At 35.3% G+C, this 17,282-nt stretch overlaps 1 protein-coding gene across 1 annotated transcript; it reads right to left on the bottom strand.

Annotated features, from left to right (window-relative positions):
• Window positions 1–1,480: 1,480 nt before the first annotated feature.
• Window positions 1,481–5,527, bottom strand: LOC149545132 (disease resistance protein Roq1-like). Its single transcript, XM_089790528.1, has 5 exons — window positions 4,881–5,527; window positions 3,676–4,750; window positions 3,234–3,575; window positions 2,280–3,122; window positions 1,481–2,145 (listed from the first exon to the last, which is right to left on the bottom strand). Exons 1-5 carry the CDS (start codon window positions 5,381–5,383, stop codon window positions 1,714–1,716), a joined length of 3,195 nt encoding a protein of 1,064 aa, XP_089646654.1. The 5' UTR covers window positions 5,384–5,527; the 3' UTR covers window positions 1,481–1,713.
• Between the last annotated feature and the right edge of the window lie 11,755 nt (window positions 5,528–17,282).

Raw genomic sequence — 17,282 nt, 5'->3', positions numbered from 1 at the left:
AAATGTACATTGTAGGCGTACACGATACGTTAACCTTTGAAATACTACCTGCAGACAATACTTACAGCGGGAAATTTCCTCCATTGCCTCAAGGATAATTAATTGCGAATACAATATCGGCGAAACTTCAGCCACTACCAATGGTACAAGTAAATGTATGAACAAGACAGGGCAAATAGTCATAGCAAGGGACGGAAGCTAGACTAGAGTTACAACTAGCACTTGCAGAAGAAGGTGCAAGGGGAAGGTCGTAGATATGAAAGCAGCATTCCAAACTGTGTGTCATTGTCGAAGGAAAGCTTAGGAGTATCCACTTTGGATGAATTGAATCTTTATAAATAAAAACTCACAAACCAAAATTTAAAAGAAAAACTATAATAATGAAACAAAATGACACAATTTCCACATCATGGTATGAAATGAAATGGACATGTGAGTAGAAAGAAACTATAGATGAAGGTATGAAATGGATGATTTTGTAATACTCAGTACAGACCCTCAGCATTTCATATGTACATATCATCATTCGAGATGATGCAGCCTCCTGCTACTCCAGCTAGCCACTAATGTGATTGTATGTAAGCCACTTGTATGTATCAAGGTTCCTGCCTTACCTTCTATAGTCTAAAAATGTGTCACCAAACTCCAGCTCTTCCGCTAATTCTCCAGTTTAGTTTAGTTTTAAGAAAGCATAATTCTCATAGTTTAGAGATATCAAAGGCTTATTTTCAGCATAGTTTAAGCAGTTCTGTTTCAAGAAGTGCTCTTTAATTCGCTTTCACCGTAGATTGTTTGATCTCTAGTTTCCTTCCAGCGTAGTTGTTCATTCACCAATGCTTTGGCATATGTGTTTTTTCAATAATAAATATTATACAGTGTAAGTTGTATTTCATATACATAAGAAAAGCAGTTGTAATAAAGAATTTTTTTTTAAAATAATTATTTTTGGTCAAAAACAGAGTTTCCTCTGTTTAAGAACAGAGTTTGTTTTTCTGGTTTTTACATATGTTCTTATTTTTCTTAATTTCTTCTCTGGGTTGCTGCTGTTGATGCTGTTGAGTTTCACACACATCTCTCTATAGAGATTGAGTCTCCTAAAACTAGCCAGTGAACTGGAATTGATTGGTCCTTACAATTAGCATGAAGAAATTCTATATATAGAGCTCTATATATAGTTGGCAGTGAATTATGCATGAGAAGACTGGTATATAGTAGCACCCTTTTTGGTCCAATAATGGTATTGTTCTAAAGCTCTTTCACCTATTCCTTGAATTTCCTGAAGCTAATCAATGGCGTTGATATCATTCGTTAATTCTTTAAGCTGTTAAAACAGAAATGAAAGCTGGGAAAAATGCCAGAACCATAAAGGTTCCGAAAAAATAGTTGGTTGCTAGAAAGCGCTTCTAACCTGCCAAATATATCATTATATCTAATCAGCAATCAATTTATTTCAAAGAACGACGAAAAAAGTCGTAATGTCTAATCAGAAGTGCTTGTCTAATGTTTTTTTAAATCAACTATTGAGGATACATAAAATGCATCATGATTTGCCCAAATATCATTTTCTGAAATTCCCCTTTGTTAAAAGAACAAAATGTTGTCCTAAAGAAATCAGAAGGCTTGAATAAAACAGAGATTTCAAAAGCCTTTCACCAGCAAATCATCTTAGTTTATCTCACTTTTCAATGCTCTTGATTTTGCTTTGATATACCATCATCTGTATAATCGGTCAACAATTATTTGCAATAGAGCTAGAGCCTGTCCTTGATCCCCTTCGTTCAGCCTGGCCTTGATCCCCCTAATTATTCTGACCTTATCACTTAGCCTGCCTTGAGTAACATGTGGGGTTTGTATAACAGTAATCACCAATTCACATCCAGATGGAAAGTAACACCAGGCGCCATAATTTCCACTTGTTGTGCGAAGACTAAGATACTCTGTCGTATATCGAGAACTAGATTCTACATGCAAAGCATATATAGTGATTGCATTGGATGGCCCTCTCAAGTACGGCATATGCTCTCCTCCCACAATCTCAACTACTGTTTGGATGCCGATCAGCTCAGAAAACAAGTTTCTATTCAATCTGAATGATGCATCATCCACTGGCTTCCCAACTACAGCAGTAAACTCTGACGGCAGCCTCTGAAACATTAAAACGTCAGCATAAACATTAAATGATTAGAAACATAGAAATAAAGAAAAATTCGCTTTTGACAGTAAATAAATTTGATTTCCACTAAAAATCAATTGTTTGGATTGAGTAGTAGCAGTATTACCCTTACTCCATAAATGCAATCCCGTACCCATCCATATCGATATGTACTATCAGGCGCCTCGATTATCAGGCTTTTCAATCCTTGCAACTCTTTAAAAACTTCAACATTCTGCAGCTGTTGACAATGCGAGATCTTGACTCGCTCCAGATGACGTTGATGTGCAAGGGACGGCAACGATTTCAATTCTCCGCACTCATCCATTTCAAATACTTGAAGCTCTGTTAGAGAAGGTAACCCTGATAATGTCTCCAATTTGGGACATTCCCGTACGGTAAGAGACTGAAGCCCTGTTAAAGAAGATAATCCTGAAACTGTTTCCAATGTGGAACAATTGCACACAAAAAGAGACTGAAGCCCTGCTAGAGTCGATAACCATAATATTCTTTTCAGTAATGGGCATCCAATCACATGAACAGTATTCAGTCTCACTATCTCGTTTAGCTCCATTTCATTTAGATTTTCCATCCATCTAACGTGAAGTGATCTGAGTCTGGGACACACATCTCCACTGATTGACAGCTTTGATATATTACGAAGACTACCAAGAGTTATGGTTTTGAGGTTATCCATGCGGCTACTTGTAGAAGCCACACAATTACTTGGGTCTCCACCTTTGCTCAGATTCAAATTCCCAGTAAAGAGGCAACCATCCTCTTCCCACAATTTTAGAAGCTTAAGATTACTAAGTCCTTGAAGTGACTGCACCAAGGATGTTGGATCTGTGTTCTCTAGTGACCTATAAATAAATAATTCTTCCAAATGACTGAACATTCCTATCCAATGTGGAAGCTTTTGCAATGAGGGACACTCGAAAATATGCAACGATCTCAAGTCGAAACTGGCCTACCATTCACAATTAATTTCACAAAACGAATCAATTCTCATGAGTAGCAAACAATCTTCGCTAAACTGGTGATCTGTAATGTATGAAGTGCGTCAAAGAAGACTAAATACCTGCGCGTTGATCTGCGTCTGTTGCTGAAAAGCACTGCACAAATCTTCCATTCGTTTAACAGATAAATAGAGCAATTTTTGTAGAGGAATCCATGAAGGAATCCTTGTTAAGCTGTGGCCCATTGGACTAATCTCAAGCCAGAGGAGTTCAGGCTCAACAGAGTCATTTACACTACCTATAAAACATGACATGATGGCTTGAATTTGTGAGTCCTTGATGTCACTGAAACAGTCAAGGAAACAGAAAGGGAGACACCTTGCCTTTCTTAGCAAGACCTTGAATTTGTCAAGAAAACACCTTGCCTTTGTTTGTGCAAGGATTTGCTCAAGTCCCTTTGCTTCCTACATAAAAATTAAAAACATTTTATATAACAATCAGCGCTAAATGTGTTCTTATACGGAAAAATCATAACCCACACGTCTAAAATGTTTTTTCACACACCAGAGATCTCAGGTCTTGCGTACGCCACAGACGAGGAGGACCGGACTCATCTGCAATTTGTCTTCCCAGATCACGGAGGTGATCGTGCATTTCAAAGGAGTCCAACTTATTTATCTCAACTAGAGACTTCTCCTGCAGGGTTTGGACTGCATTTTCAGCGCTCCAACCGGCCGCGTTCCAGATTTGTATAGCCTTTCTTTTCAAATACAAAATTGATATTTTATTGAAAAAACATGCAATATCTATAAATATCTGTTGCTCCTGACTGTCCAGACCATCAAAGCTGATTTTAAGTCTTTGCATTATATCTTTGGGAGGGATGTTCTTAACCTTTTCCAATTCCAACTCCCAATAATCCTCATTCCTTCCATATAGATGTGCACCCAAAAGTTTGAGCGACAGGGGTAAACCTCCACAGAATTTGACGAAGCTGTCAATCAACTTCTCATATACAATGGGTGGAGTCCTGCCTCTGAAAGCATGGCTACAGAAGAGCTCTTTAGAATTATCCTTATCCATTCCCTCCATCCTATACCGGCTGCTGGCATCTGCAAATCTTAACATATTTTGATCACGAGTTGTAATGATTACAAGGCTACCAGCGCTCAGCAATCCTCCAGGTAACATGGCATCTAACTGTTCTTGATGATCTTTATCATCTAAGACTATTAGGAAATCCAAATGCTTTGCCCTTCCCAGACGATGCTTCAGGAGTGCTATTCCATCACTCACATTTCTAAGCCCTTGTTTATCTCTGAAAAGTTTGTCCAAGAGCATGCTTTGCAAGGAGTGCAAATCCCGATTGGCAGCTGATTCTCTTACATCAGAGAGAAAGCAGGATGCATTGTACTCTGAACGTTTATTGTTGAAGAACTCTTTAGCCAGAGTGGTCTTGCCAGCACCCCCTAAACCAAAGATCCCTACTATTGTAGCCTTGTCTTCTGCTCTATTTGAACAAAACCTTTCAAAATCTCGGACTAGTTCAAAAAGTCCCACCGGATATTTGGCAACATGTAATGGGATCCATTTTTTCATTTCTTTCTCCACACGGGATACAATTTCATCACACAAGTCGCTGAAATCCATAACGAAGACTCTCTTAAAGATAGCTATTTTATTAAGAAAAAAATGAATGACACGTACTAGAGAAAAACAGAGAACATGATAAATAGCAATGAATACAGAGCACGAGGATTTAATCTTACTATTCATGTTGGGTGAGTTGATAACCAGATATGTTTGAAGCAGAAACGAGGGCATTTTCCCATTCGTCAAGCTTATCAAGGTTCCTTCCTTTCCTTCTATAGTCGGAAAATGCGGCAGCATACTGTGACTTGTCATTGTCGATGTGGCGTAGCTCCCAAGGCTGAACACCGTAGAAGATAGGAATAAAGATGACATCTGCTGGTTGTTGTAACATAAGAACAAGCTCGTCTAAACAACATGACGACTCTGCATATCCTTTGGAAAAAATGGCAATCTGCACACGTGATGAACGTATGCCATTCTGAATGGCAAATGAAATAGAATCTCCCGCTTCAATTTCTTCACGGTCTAAAAATGCCTTGCATTCTTTTGCCTTGAGAAGGTCGTACAGTTGTTTGGCGAGGGTGTCTTTGACGTCAGGGCCTCGGTGGCTGATGAATGCATCGTATAATTTAGGAGATGCAATCGATCTTTCCTGAACAGATGAGGAGGAGGAAGCCATGAGTGCGGGACTCTGAGCTGCAAACCGTACGAAACCCTGTAGAGCATGAAATCATTTTCTTTTTTGAGATGAGCAAGGGAAAATGAAGAAAAAGAGACATGTTGCAGCCGTGGCTTGCTGGCAAAGAAATATTTGACTTCACTTCACCTGGCAATGTCGGTGAGAACGAGTGATAATGGACCTGATGATGATGCGTAAATATTTGATTTGACTTCACCAGACAATGTTAGTGAGAACGCGTGATAATGGACCCCATGATAATGCGTACAACTCTGTGGGCCTCATGTTTGTGGGATTATGTTAAATTTTAGTTGTCGTTTTTTAAAGGATAATAGTTTTAAGAGCTCTAACTAATTTACAGAAGTGTCCATATATACATATGAGATGATAGGATTTGTCCATTGAAGTGTCTCAAAAAGTCAAGACCAAAAAACACAACTAACCAAGCACTAGGTTGGCTCCAAATCCAATTCCTCCTTTTCCTTGATCTTTTCCATGGCCATTTTGACATTCTCTCTAATCAACTCATCATTCTTGGTCTTCGGCGTCTTTGTAGAAGATTTGGTTTCTTTCTTACCAAGTGACTCTTCCACACCCTTAGAATCCCCCAAGTCTTGCACCGTGATTTTATCCACATTCAAATCTACATTACACTATTTTGTCCATTCTCTCCATCAAGGCCTTGAAAAGTCTCTCGTAATTATTTACCAAGGTAGTAGTAGTAGTTATTTCGAGGTTCTCAATTCTACTAACCAACCATTGTAACCCATTTTTCTTCTCAATATCATACCCAGAAGCCCCAATCTCAGGGCCTTCATTGAACTTATTTGCGACTTCCTCCTTTTTTGTGTTTAGAGCCATCTAATTAATATTGTGCTTTTCTATGGAATTAAAGTCCATTGCTCCATTCTAAAAGTATACATAGAGATAGTCTTCGTGGTTTGGATAACACATAAAGAAGGATGAATATTTAGCCCTTTGAGATCATCCTCCAATGGTTTCACATTGACCTCATCCATATCAACTAGATTGGTAACTGGAAAACTCCTTTCTCTGTTATCCTCATTCTTTTCTTTCATTTCTTGAGGGGAAATTTTGAGAGGCGAATTATCCTATTCAATGAACACATTGTGGGTCATGTTTTCTTTGAAGGATTTGAATCACAAGGCTTCTTCATCAAAAGCTTCCTCTTCCTCGCCAGTGACATCATTTTTGACACCCAGATCCTCCTTTCTCTATTATCCACATCATTTATAATTTTTGTAAAATTATATAAATATTATTCTTAAATAAATCTAATAATATATATGTAATTTCATAAATTATGATAAAAAAAAAAAGTCTATTGAACCATTTTGGTGGAATAACATCTACATACTTTTATGAATGCTATTGAAATTCTAATAATTGTATTTTCTTTTTTTAAGTTACAATTTTAGATTATTAGACATTCTAAAAGATTCATAATTGTCTATGATTGAACTTATAAATAAATTTCAATGTTGACTTCTACAATCATTGTTTAGTGCACATGTTCTTTTGTAATGGCTATTGGAATTCTAAAAGCTCTAAGCATTTTGATTTTTTTAAGCTAAATTTTTAAATAGCTTTAAAAAAAAAAAAAAGTGTAATTAATATATGCATTTGATTATTTCGTTTATTTCCTAAGATTTTACATTTGTTAGATTTTTCTATTGATTTAAAATTATTCAAATCTATTTCTTTTGAGAATGATATATTTAAGTGTTTCATATTTTTTCCTTTTGAAATTTAAAAGTGAAAACTATTTGAATCGTATATAAATTTTTGCATTCTCAAGAATTATTGATGACGTGATTTCAATATTTGTGAAATTGAAATTTTCAATGATCTTACATTTTATAAATGATGAAATAATCATAAGAATTTATAAAATTGATTCTTTTCACCTTCACTAAATTTCCTTGCTTCATCTACTTTCTAGCATGCAGACAAGGGAGAGACTACATCTCAACTGATGTCTTGTTCTAATATTTGTTTTTACTTTCATTATTTTTTAGTTTAATTTGTTCTTGTTATCTTTTTTCCCACGCACACATAGAAAGACATATTTGTGTGTGTCTATATTTATACATATATTTATAAATGCTATTTTTCACTATTGTTGCTCTTTTTTAACGATGTGCTTATACATTTTGTTATGTATAGATTTATTTGATTATTTTCTTATCTTTTTTGCAATATTTATCCTTTTATAGCTTTTTATCCTTCTATGTTTGTGTAGTATATGTGTTATTCATTGATTTTTAATTTTTTACATTTACTATTTATTTTAGCATTATTTTCTTACTCTTTGCTGTAGTGATTTATTCTTCTGTTATTGTTGGTTGTATGTTTTGTATATTGGTATATATAGCTATAGTTATTGTATTTTGTGTATTATTATTATTATTAAATAAATTATTTTTTTCTATGTAGTTATTCACTTTAGATTTTAATATACATTGTGTGTGTGTAATTCACTATTTTGTTATTTTTGACTCTCTTGATGATGTATCATGTAGTGTGATCCCAATTATTGATAGTAAAAAACTATTATACAATCATATCCAGAAGACATAATTCTTTGATAAGAACTGTTGAAATCTAAGAAGAAAGAATTCATTGCTAAGAACTGTGAAAATCTAATACTCCTATTTGTATGATTATTAGCTAAGGAAATTGACACAATTTAGGTTTGCCAGAATGCATTCGGTACTATGCTCGCATGAAGAGATGCCTCTATTGCCGGCTTAATTGGACACGGAATCATCGCCCGGAGTCGTCTTTAATATTAATAAAAATACGGAAAACCGTGTTGTTATGTTTTTAAGCTTCCCATCACGTTCATTTTACTCTTCACTTATAACTAAATCATTTTCTTAATCCTCATTGCCTTCACTCTGCCTTCACCAATTTAAAATAATCCTAGGTTCCCGCTGTTCTGCTTTCTATCGCGTTCCGGTCGTCAGAGAAACTCAAATTGTTCGCATTAATCAAATCATTTGAATATAAAAATACAAAGAACCACTGCGATCCAGCATATAAGGGAATGGAATTGACTCGGTCTATTTTACATGAGGTTAATGAATTTCAAAACCCAACGTGAATTCAATATGATAGAAATAAACTAAGCAGTGAACGAATAGACAGGTCGGTAGACTCGGCGACATCAAAGATAAAGAAAGATGTGACCGAAATCTTGTGCCAAAGACCTGCTGGTGGGGCGGAGGGGGGGTTATTTGGTTTTTTTGTGGTGGAAAGCAACTGGGGGGAACAATAAACCCGCAGTTTAGTCGTCAGCATTAATTAAATACAAATAACTCTCTGTATTTTAATTTATAATGATGCTTTTCATCACGTACTTTATTTCGTTTGATCTTTTGTGAAAATTCTTTTTGCAGTTACTGATTATTAATCTCATATCATAAACGATTATTAAACTGTCGAAAATAAATTTTCAGCTAATATCGAAAAATAACACAATTGCAACTTCATTTATAAAATATAGAAAGAAATTTACAACACAAAGAACACAATGTTTTTGGACAAATTGTCCCTGGAAAAACCAGTTTTATAGATGAAGAAATTATATTAACTTCAGCAAATCAAGAGATAAAAAATTCCTTGCCTCTCACTGGTAGAACTCAGACAACCTCCTAATTTCTCCTATTGATAATCTTTCGCTGTTATCCCCAATGCTAGCACTGTGCCCTTGCTAACACTACAAGATTGTTTGCTATCACTCTAAACTCATTTGCTAACACTGCGAATGCTTCTACAAACTTGTTCAAGCTTCTCCAAGCTTCTCAAAGCTTCTTGTTCTCCAAATGCCCCCATTGACCCCTTTTTATACTACTCTTGTTGGAAAACCAACGACCGGGATTGATTCTCAATCGATGGTCAAGATTAAAAACAACTTAACAACCCTAATAAAGTCAGTTTCTAGTTGCTTCCAAAAGTGGTCAATTAATTAACATATATTTGTCGCTATACTAACCCATTTAGCTAGCAAAACAATTACTTGCTAATTAACTACATATGGATGAACAATTGTCCAAAGCTACGAAAGATAACACTCTCTCTTAGCGAGGAAGTTGTTCTACATGACACCTGACTTATCTCTGAAGAAGATGAATTTTGCCTTCTCCACTGCCTTAGTAAGAATGTCTACTACCTACTCCTCCGTAGGTATGTACTGTAGCTAAACAACCCCTGTTGTACACAATCTCTGATGAAGTGATATTTGATGTCTATATGTTTAGACCTATCATGAAATTTTGGATTCTCAGACAACTCAATGCAACTTTGATTATCACAATGTATTATAGTAGTCTCAACCTTCTGACCAAACAAGGCTACTAACAACTTCCGAAGCCATATAGCTTTACATGTTGCCATGCTAGCTGCTATGTATTCTACTTCTACTGAACTCAGAACCATAGATATTTGCTTCCTACAAAACCAAAATATAACTTCTCATCCCAAATTGAAACAACACCCTGAAGTGTTCCTTTTTTCCGTTATACTTGCTGCCCAATTTGTGTCAGTATAGCGCATCAGTGTTATACCTTCACCTCGAACATATTTGATCCCATATTCAATTGTACCATGCAAGTAATGCAACACATGCTTGGCCACCATCCAATGCACAGTCTTTGGTTCAGCCATGAATTGACTAAGAGAGTTCACTGCAAATGCAATATCTTGCTTGCTGTCGACCAAGTACATAAGAGAACCAATCAACTATCTATATAAAGTGGAATCTACATCCTTTTCCTAAATGTATCTACCTTCCTCCAATTCATGATCATGGGTGTAGACATGTCTTTGCAATCCTCCATCCCAAATCTCTTCAAGATTTTAATGCAATATTTCCCTTGACCAAGAAAAATCTCTCTACCTATTTGCCACACCTCCATGCCTAGAAAGTAGTGCATAAGTCCTAAATCTTTCATCTCAAACTCTTCTGCAAGATCCCTCTTGCAATCCTCTATGAGCCCTAGTGCACCTGTAAGAAATGAGTCGTCCACATAAAGAACAAGAATGAGAACTTCACCCCTAACCATCAAGTAGTAGAGGTTAGCATCTGCTTCACTCTTCACAAAATCCATTTCCTACAAGTATGTATCAATGCGCTCATACCATGCTCTAGGAGCCTGCTTGAGTCTGTACAAGGGATTTCTTCAATCTGCACATGTGGGTCTCTTTGCTGTGTGTTATAAAGCTTTTTGGTTGCTCTATGTATACTTCCTCCTTCAACTCACCATTAAGGAACATTGTCTTGACATCCATTTGATTGATCTGCCATCCCATCTGTGTTGCAAATGAGATCACAACTTGTATAGAAGTATACCTAGCCACTGGAAAAAATGTCTCATTGTAGTCTATTCCCTCCTTCTGAGAGAACCCCTTGGCCACGAAACTTGTCTTGTATTTCTCGATGCTACCATCTGCAACATGCTTTATCTTATAGATCCAACATCATCCAACTATTGCTCTATCTATTGGTCTAGGCACTACCTCCCACACATCATTCTGCATAATTGAGTTATACACCTCAACCATAGCATCCTATCATACCTGATGCTCTATAGCCTCCTCATAGTTGGAAGGTTCACTATCTACCAACTAACTAACTAATGCCACATACTCATTGAACTTTACTGGTTGTCTCCGCTCCCTAGTACTCCTTCTAAGAGCTCCCACAAACTCTTGAGTATCCTTTTGTGTCTCTTGAACCTCACGGTTCCTACTGCCAACTACAGAGGATGAAATATCAACCTCTAAGTCTCATAGATGCAATTTCCTATTGCACTTGTTGCTCCATGCTTTGTGAAACTTCACCACCTGAGCCTACACTTGCACCGGTAATTGTACTTGTGCTTTGTTGCCCTTGACTAGGCGATGGAGCTTCTACTGGCTGCTCACTTTGATCATCTATTGGCAAGTCTCTGGACCTTCTAAATGCATTGTACTCCATGAAATGAACATTACGTCTGACAATAATTCTTTTGGTCCCAGTGATAAAAATCAAAGTACCCCCTCTCTGCAGTCTGATCTAACTTGGTATGTGTATCTCCTGGAATATGACAATATGCCAAACTCCCAAATATTCTGAAGTGACCAACATTTGGCTTCTTTCTTATGAAAGTTTCATCTGGTGTCATCTTCCCTAGTGCCTTTCGTGGAACCCTATTCTGCATGTAGACTGTTGTACTACATGCCTTTGCCCATAAATAGTGGGACATGTCCTAGTCATGTAGTATAGCTCTTACCACCTCCGATATAGAATGGTTCTTCCTCTCAACAACTCCATTCTATTGTAGAGTGTAAGGAATAGTCCACTCTCTCTTGATTCCTTTTCTAGTATAGAACTCCTGGAAGTTTTTTCCTTTGTACTTGCCTCAATTTTCTGATTGAAGAACCTTTATCTTCCTTCTTGTTAGGTTCTTCACGAGAGCCTTAAACTCTTGGAACCTACTGAAAACCTCATCCTTAGTCTTCAAGAAGTATATCTAGGTCTTCCTGGAGAAATCATCGATAAAAGTAACATAGTACTCATATCCTCTGAGAGGTTTTGTCAACATTAGTCCACATACATCTACATGTACTAGTTCAAGAACACCTCCAGATTTGGTGTCACTCCTTGGAAAAGATGCTTATGCAAACTTCCCCAATACACATCCCTTACATACATCATCATGCTTTGTGCTCACTTTTAGAACACCTGTCATTGTCTCATGAATTAATTTGAGTGCTCCATGCTGAATATGGCCCATCCTCCTATGTAATAGCTCTCCAAGATCTCTAGGATTAGTGCTACTCACGAGTGCCTTAGGAGTATCAAATTGCAACCTATAAAGGTGACCACTCCTAACTCCTATAGTTATGGGTGATTTCCAATCCTTGTACTTAATCAACACATGTGTCCCTCTAAAGAATAGATTATACCTCCTATCTTGAAGAACATATATAGAAATCAAATTCATGCCTAAGCCTGGCACATGCAATACATCATGAACTAGAATCATCTTTCCATTCTCCTTCTGAAACTGAATAGTCCCTTTCCCAACTGGGTTGAGTTTGGACAAGTTTCTCATAGAAATTTGGATATTGGTGTTCTCCTCCTTATAACTGGAGAAGTACTCTCTAACTCCTGTCATATGAAATGATGCCCCACTATCTATATACTAGATAGTTTGTGAGGTTGATCTCACCATACAAGCTATAAGTACAAACTCATCTTCCATTCTACTAAAGATTTTTGTACTTGCTGAAGCCGCCACTTGCTACTTTGCCTTCTTCCTTTCTGGGCAATCACTAACATAGTGACCATACTTGTGACAACCACTTGACCTTAGAAAGGTCCTTCTTCTTCTTCTTCTCACTTTGCAAATTTAATCCTTTGCTAAATCCCTTCTTTGCTTTCCCTTTCCCTCCTAGGGCAACGTTTTCATATTTCACCTCACTTTTTTTATTCTTGTTGGCCCCATTGACAAGACTTAGTCTAAACTCCTCCTGAGTGAAATTAGTCCATAGTCAATCCCAACTTGATAGAGTATCTTGTGCACTGACAACTTGAACAAAGGCACTCCATTGTCTAATAAACCAATTTAGGGCTATTCTCACTAGGTCATCATCACTAGGGCTATCTCCAATAGCTACTAACTTGTCCTTGATAAGTCTAGGCCTAGTGAGGTAACTTGTGGCGTCTTCTTCTTGGTTCATCTAGGTATTCTTCAACTTCTCTCTTAGAATCATCTTCCTATTGGTGGTAGCATTCTGGTATAGATTCAGAATGACATCTCACATCTTCTTTGTTGTATCTAGCTCCAAGATATGTGGAACAATATGATCCTTTAGACTATCAAGGATTATCCTCCTCGACTTGGCATCTTCCTTCTTGTATGTTGCAAGCTATGTAACATATGTAGGTACATCTATACTAGTGGTGGCATAATATTTGATACCATTCTCTTTCAACAATAAAGAAAGTTAGGCCTTCTAGACACCCAAATTCGAGGCACCATCCAATCTGTCCTAATCTCTCAAACTAGCTAAAGCCATCTCAAGAGATTAAAGCAATATAAATATAAAGAGATCAATCTAGATTTTATAAACCCTTAATTTCTTTCCTAGGGAAAAGCACTTCTACCCTCAACATTTCTCTGATACCATGTAAAAATTCCTATTACAGTCACTGATTATTAATCTCCTATCGTAATCGATTATTAAACTATCGAAAATAAATTTTTAGCTAATATCAAAAATAACACAACTACAAATTTACTTATAAAATACAAAAATAAATTCACAATACAAAGAACACAATGTTTTTGCACAAATCATCCCTAGAAAAACCCCTAAGGGAAAGCCAGTTCTATAGATGAGAAAATTATATTAACTTCAGAAAATCAAGAGATACAAAATTCCTTTCCTCTCACTGGCAAAACTCAGACAACCTCCTCATTTCTCCTATTGATATTCCTCTAATGTTATCCCCAACACTATCACTGCACCCTTGCTAAAACTGCAAGAATATTTTCTATCACTGCAAACTCATTTGTTAACACTGCGAATGTTTCGACAAACTTGTTCAAGCTTCTCCAAGCTTCTCAAAGCTTCTTGTTCTCCAAATGCCCCCCTTTTATACTAATCCTATTGGGAAACCAACGATCGAGATTGATTCTCAATCGACGGTCGATATTAAAACCAACTTAACAACCCTAACCAAGTCAGATTCTAGTTGCTTCGAAAAGCGGTCAATTAATTAACAAATATTTGTCCCTATACTAACTCATTTAGTTAGCAAAACAATTACTTGCTAATTAACTACATATGGATGAACAATTGTCCAAAGCTACCAAAACTAACACCTTCCTCACTAGCAAATTCATTTTCTTAATGCGTTTGAGCATTAGTCAATAACATCATCTTTCTAAAATAAATAAATACAAACATTTACTATTTCAAATTAATCTTAGCCACTATTTTTTCTGGATGTATCTGACAGGTTATTATTTTTAAACTAGTGACTCATCTAAATGACTAAGTAGCCAACCAAATGACTAATTATTATGATTTATTAAGTAATTAAAAATTACAAAACAATTCTATTTTTATTTTAATAATAATTTATAAATAGAACATTATAGTCATTTGGTCAACTAGATAGACGCTTTTGTGACTCATGGCCACTTTTAAATATCACATACTAAGCAAGAAATTAAGCTTGCAAACATAAGTCAACTTTAACTATTTAATACTTTTAGTCTAGGAACTAAGCCTTGGTGTGTGATGTTTAAGTCGTTTGGTGACTCATAGCGTCTAATTCCTGTCAATTGTTATTTGAGTGTGCAATAGTAGGATGACAAAGTCCATTTATTATTATTATTAAAATTTATCTTCTATTTAGCAAAGTTGTCAAACTGAACCATAGATAACTTTGATGTTGATATCATGATTTATTGTATTATTATATGAATATATATTAGTTTAAAAATAACATAACAATAAAAAAAATAATGCAAATTATTTATAAGTGTCCGGACATATTACTAGGTACTATGTTCAAATGTAAATGTGCTTACTCATTGTGTATAATTTGTTTCTTACAATTAGATTTATGAATTTAATTTTAGTGATTCTAAGAGATGGATAAGAGTGAAATGAGTTCACAAACAAGAATTAAAAAAATAGAACAAATATTTCAAAGTACTATTAAAAATAATATTTTTAAACTTTCTTATTCACCTTTATTATATATTTAATAAAATTAAAATCTTTTGAAAACAAGATTTGTGAGGGCAATTTGAGTCTCTTCCTACAATGTGGGAGGAGGCATATGAAGTAGTTATGCCATGATGCATATATAGCAAAATTAGCACTTTTAAAGTTTATGCAATAGCATAAGCCAAAAAAACAACTTGGCACTCTATTGTATCAGATATGGAGATTAGAGTACAAAATATTGATGTTAATCCTGCCGAAGTCACTATATTAGATATATACAAGTCAAGACATCTAGACTCCCACTTTATCACATACAACAACAATCAAGCTACCATCAGGCTACCAATCAGGATAGAACAAGGAAAAGTAGCTTGGTAATTATTTTTTGTGCTACCTTTGAAATATCTTGCAAACCTTTTACATTTTCTTCATAATACTTGATAATTATTTCTTGTGTTGCCTTTGAAATACCTTGCGAACCTTTTAGATTTTCTTCATAATACATGATTTTAAGTCATACATGCAACAACAACATATGATAATAATGTGCGTACTTTTAACATATTTATTTAAATAATGTTAATAATATTTTTCAAAATAAACTTATAAATGTATTCTATGTAGGTACAAATTAGGATGGACTGATCCTGTCAATGGTGGCATATCCCAAATGATGGTCAATTGACGGTGGCATATACCAAATGATGCTCAACTATCATGAGTTTTCTGAATTAATAGTGATAACATATGTTGCACGTATGTTAGTAACAATTTATGTCAAATCAAAATTATCTAATATAAGTTAACAACTTAGATAGGCCAACTAGACAATAATTTTTCCATCGATGGAAAGATTGCCCCCAGCCTTACCAATAGAGAGAGAATTAAATCACTTGGCTATTGTGATTTTAGAAGAATATATTGGCAAATAGACCAGTTGTGATTCTGATGGTAATTTTTTCTCAAAATCCATTATAGTGAGTGAAAACCATACATAGATTAAGTGCACTCACTTTAATTGTATGAATTGCTCTAAGTTCATGCCATTTTATGTAGATATTTGTTATATATTGACTCTTATTCTTTCACAATAGTATGCTTAATAAGAGATTAGTTGTAACAAATTTGGTAATAAAATATATGAGCCATAGATTGATTCTAGATATTCTACCAATACACTATGCCAACTATCATTTAACTATATATTATTTCTAATAATACAATATGTGAAAAAATGTTCTCAACAATACTTTACTACCCCACCATCCAAATTACATATGTCAAATACAAATATACTGTGGTGATGTAGTAGTTGCACCATTTTTGACAGAGTAGATTCCACTCATCTATTGTAGAAAGAATCAAATAGAGATCAAGTATCATGATCTTGTAATTTGGAAGTGTAGTATTCTCAAATCCTACCACCCAAGAACTATAGGAGGCTTGGGAGCATTATTCCATATTTAAATCAAGATGCATGGGGCATCTAACATGAAACAACCACTGTTTGCACCCTTATATCCCCTACAATACTAAACAGAGTAACCTCCTCTGTATCTCTAGAATTTGGCCTTACCCTTACCCCTACATCTAGCCAATAACTTGCCAAGCATATTGATGTATTAGTTGGTATAGAATTTAAAGAATAGAATGTTATATGGAATAATCTTAGAGTAATATTGGGTGAAGTTAACTTATAGTTGTTGAGTCAGAAATGCTTTTGCCACCTCGGATAGGTAGCTAGTATTCCTTGGGTGCCTGAGTGTACTCTATGATAAGAACACCCAATATTGAATCTTAGTAGTTGGTTATATGATTTTTCTGAAATATGTATAAGTAAAATATAATTAAAGAACAAGCTTCCCTTAATTTAAATAAATTAAAAACATAACGAATTATCTATAGAAGAATGTTAATAAATGGAAAACCAAAACAATCATAAACACAAATTTTAAATATACATCTATGTAACAATAAGTGAGCTATAAAAAATGGAATTTTCTTTGCCATTAAGAGAAGCTTCTTTTAATGAAAAATGAACTCCATCTATCTTGAACACAACAACTCATTTTCAATGAAAAATGCTTAAGAAGGAAACAAGAAATATAAATCTTAGACATGCAAGCCTAGAGAAGTGTGATCCATC

The sequence above is a fragment of the Cupressus sempervirens genome, chromosome 7 (assembly GCF_028749045.1).
Source record: "Cupressus sempervirens isolate cs-2001-9-10 chromosome 7, ASM2874904v1, whole genome shotgun sequence".
NCBI lineage: Eukaryota > Viridiplantae > Streptophyta > Pinopsida > Cupressales > Cupressaceae > Cupressus > Cupressus sempervirens.
Note: the sequence above shows the minus strand (reverse complement) of the source record. Positions and strands in the feature narration are given on the sequence as shown.

Bases quoted from the DNA above. Each gene is read 5' to 3' on its own strand.
- LOC149545132 (XM_089790528.1), bottom strand. From the start codon at position 5,383: ATGGCTTCCTCCTCCTCATCTGTTCAGGAAAGATCGATTGCATCTCCT. The intron at 4,751-4,880 runs GTAAGATTAAAT...TATGGATTTCAG, and splicing joins CAACTCACCCAACATGAATA to CGACTTGTGTGATGAAATTG. The intron at 2,146-2,279 runs GTAATACTGCTA...TTAATGTTTCAG, and splicing joins ATTGCATTTATGGAGTAAGG to AGGCTGCCGTCAGAGTTTAC.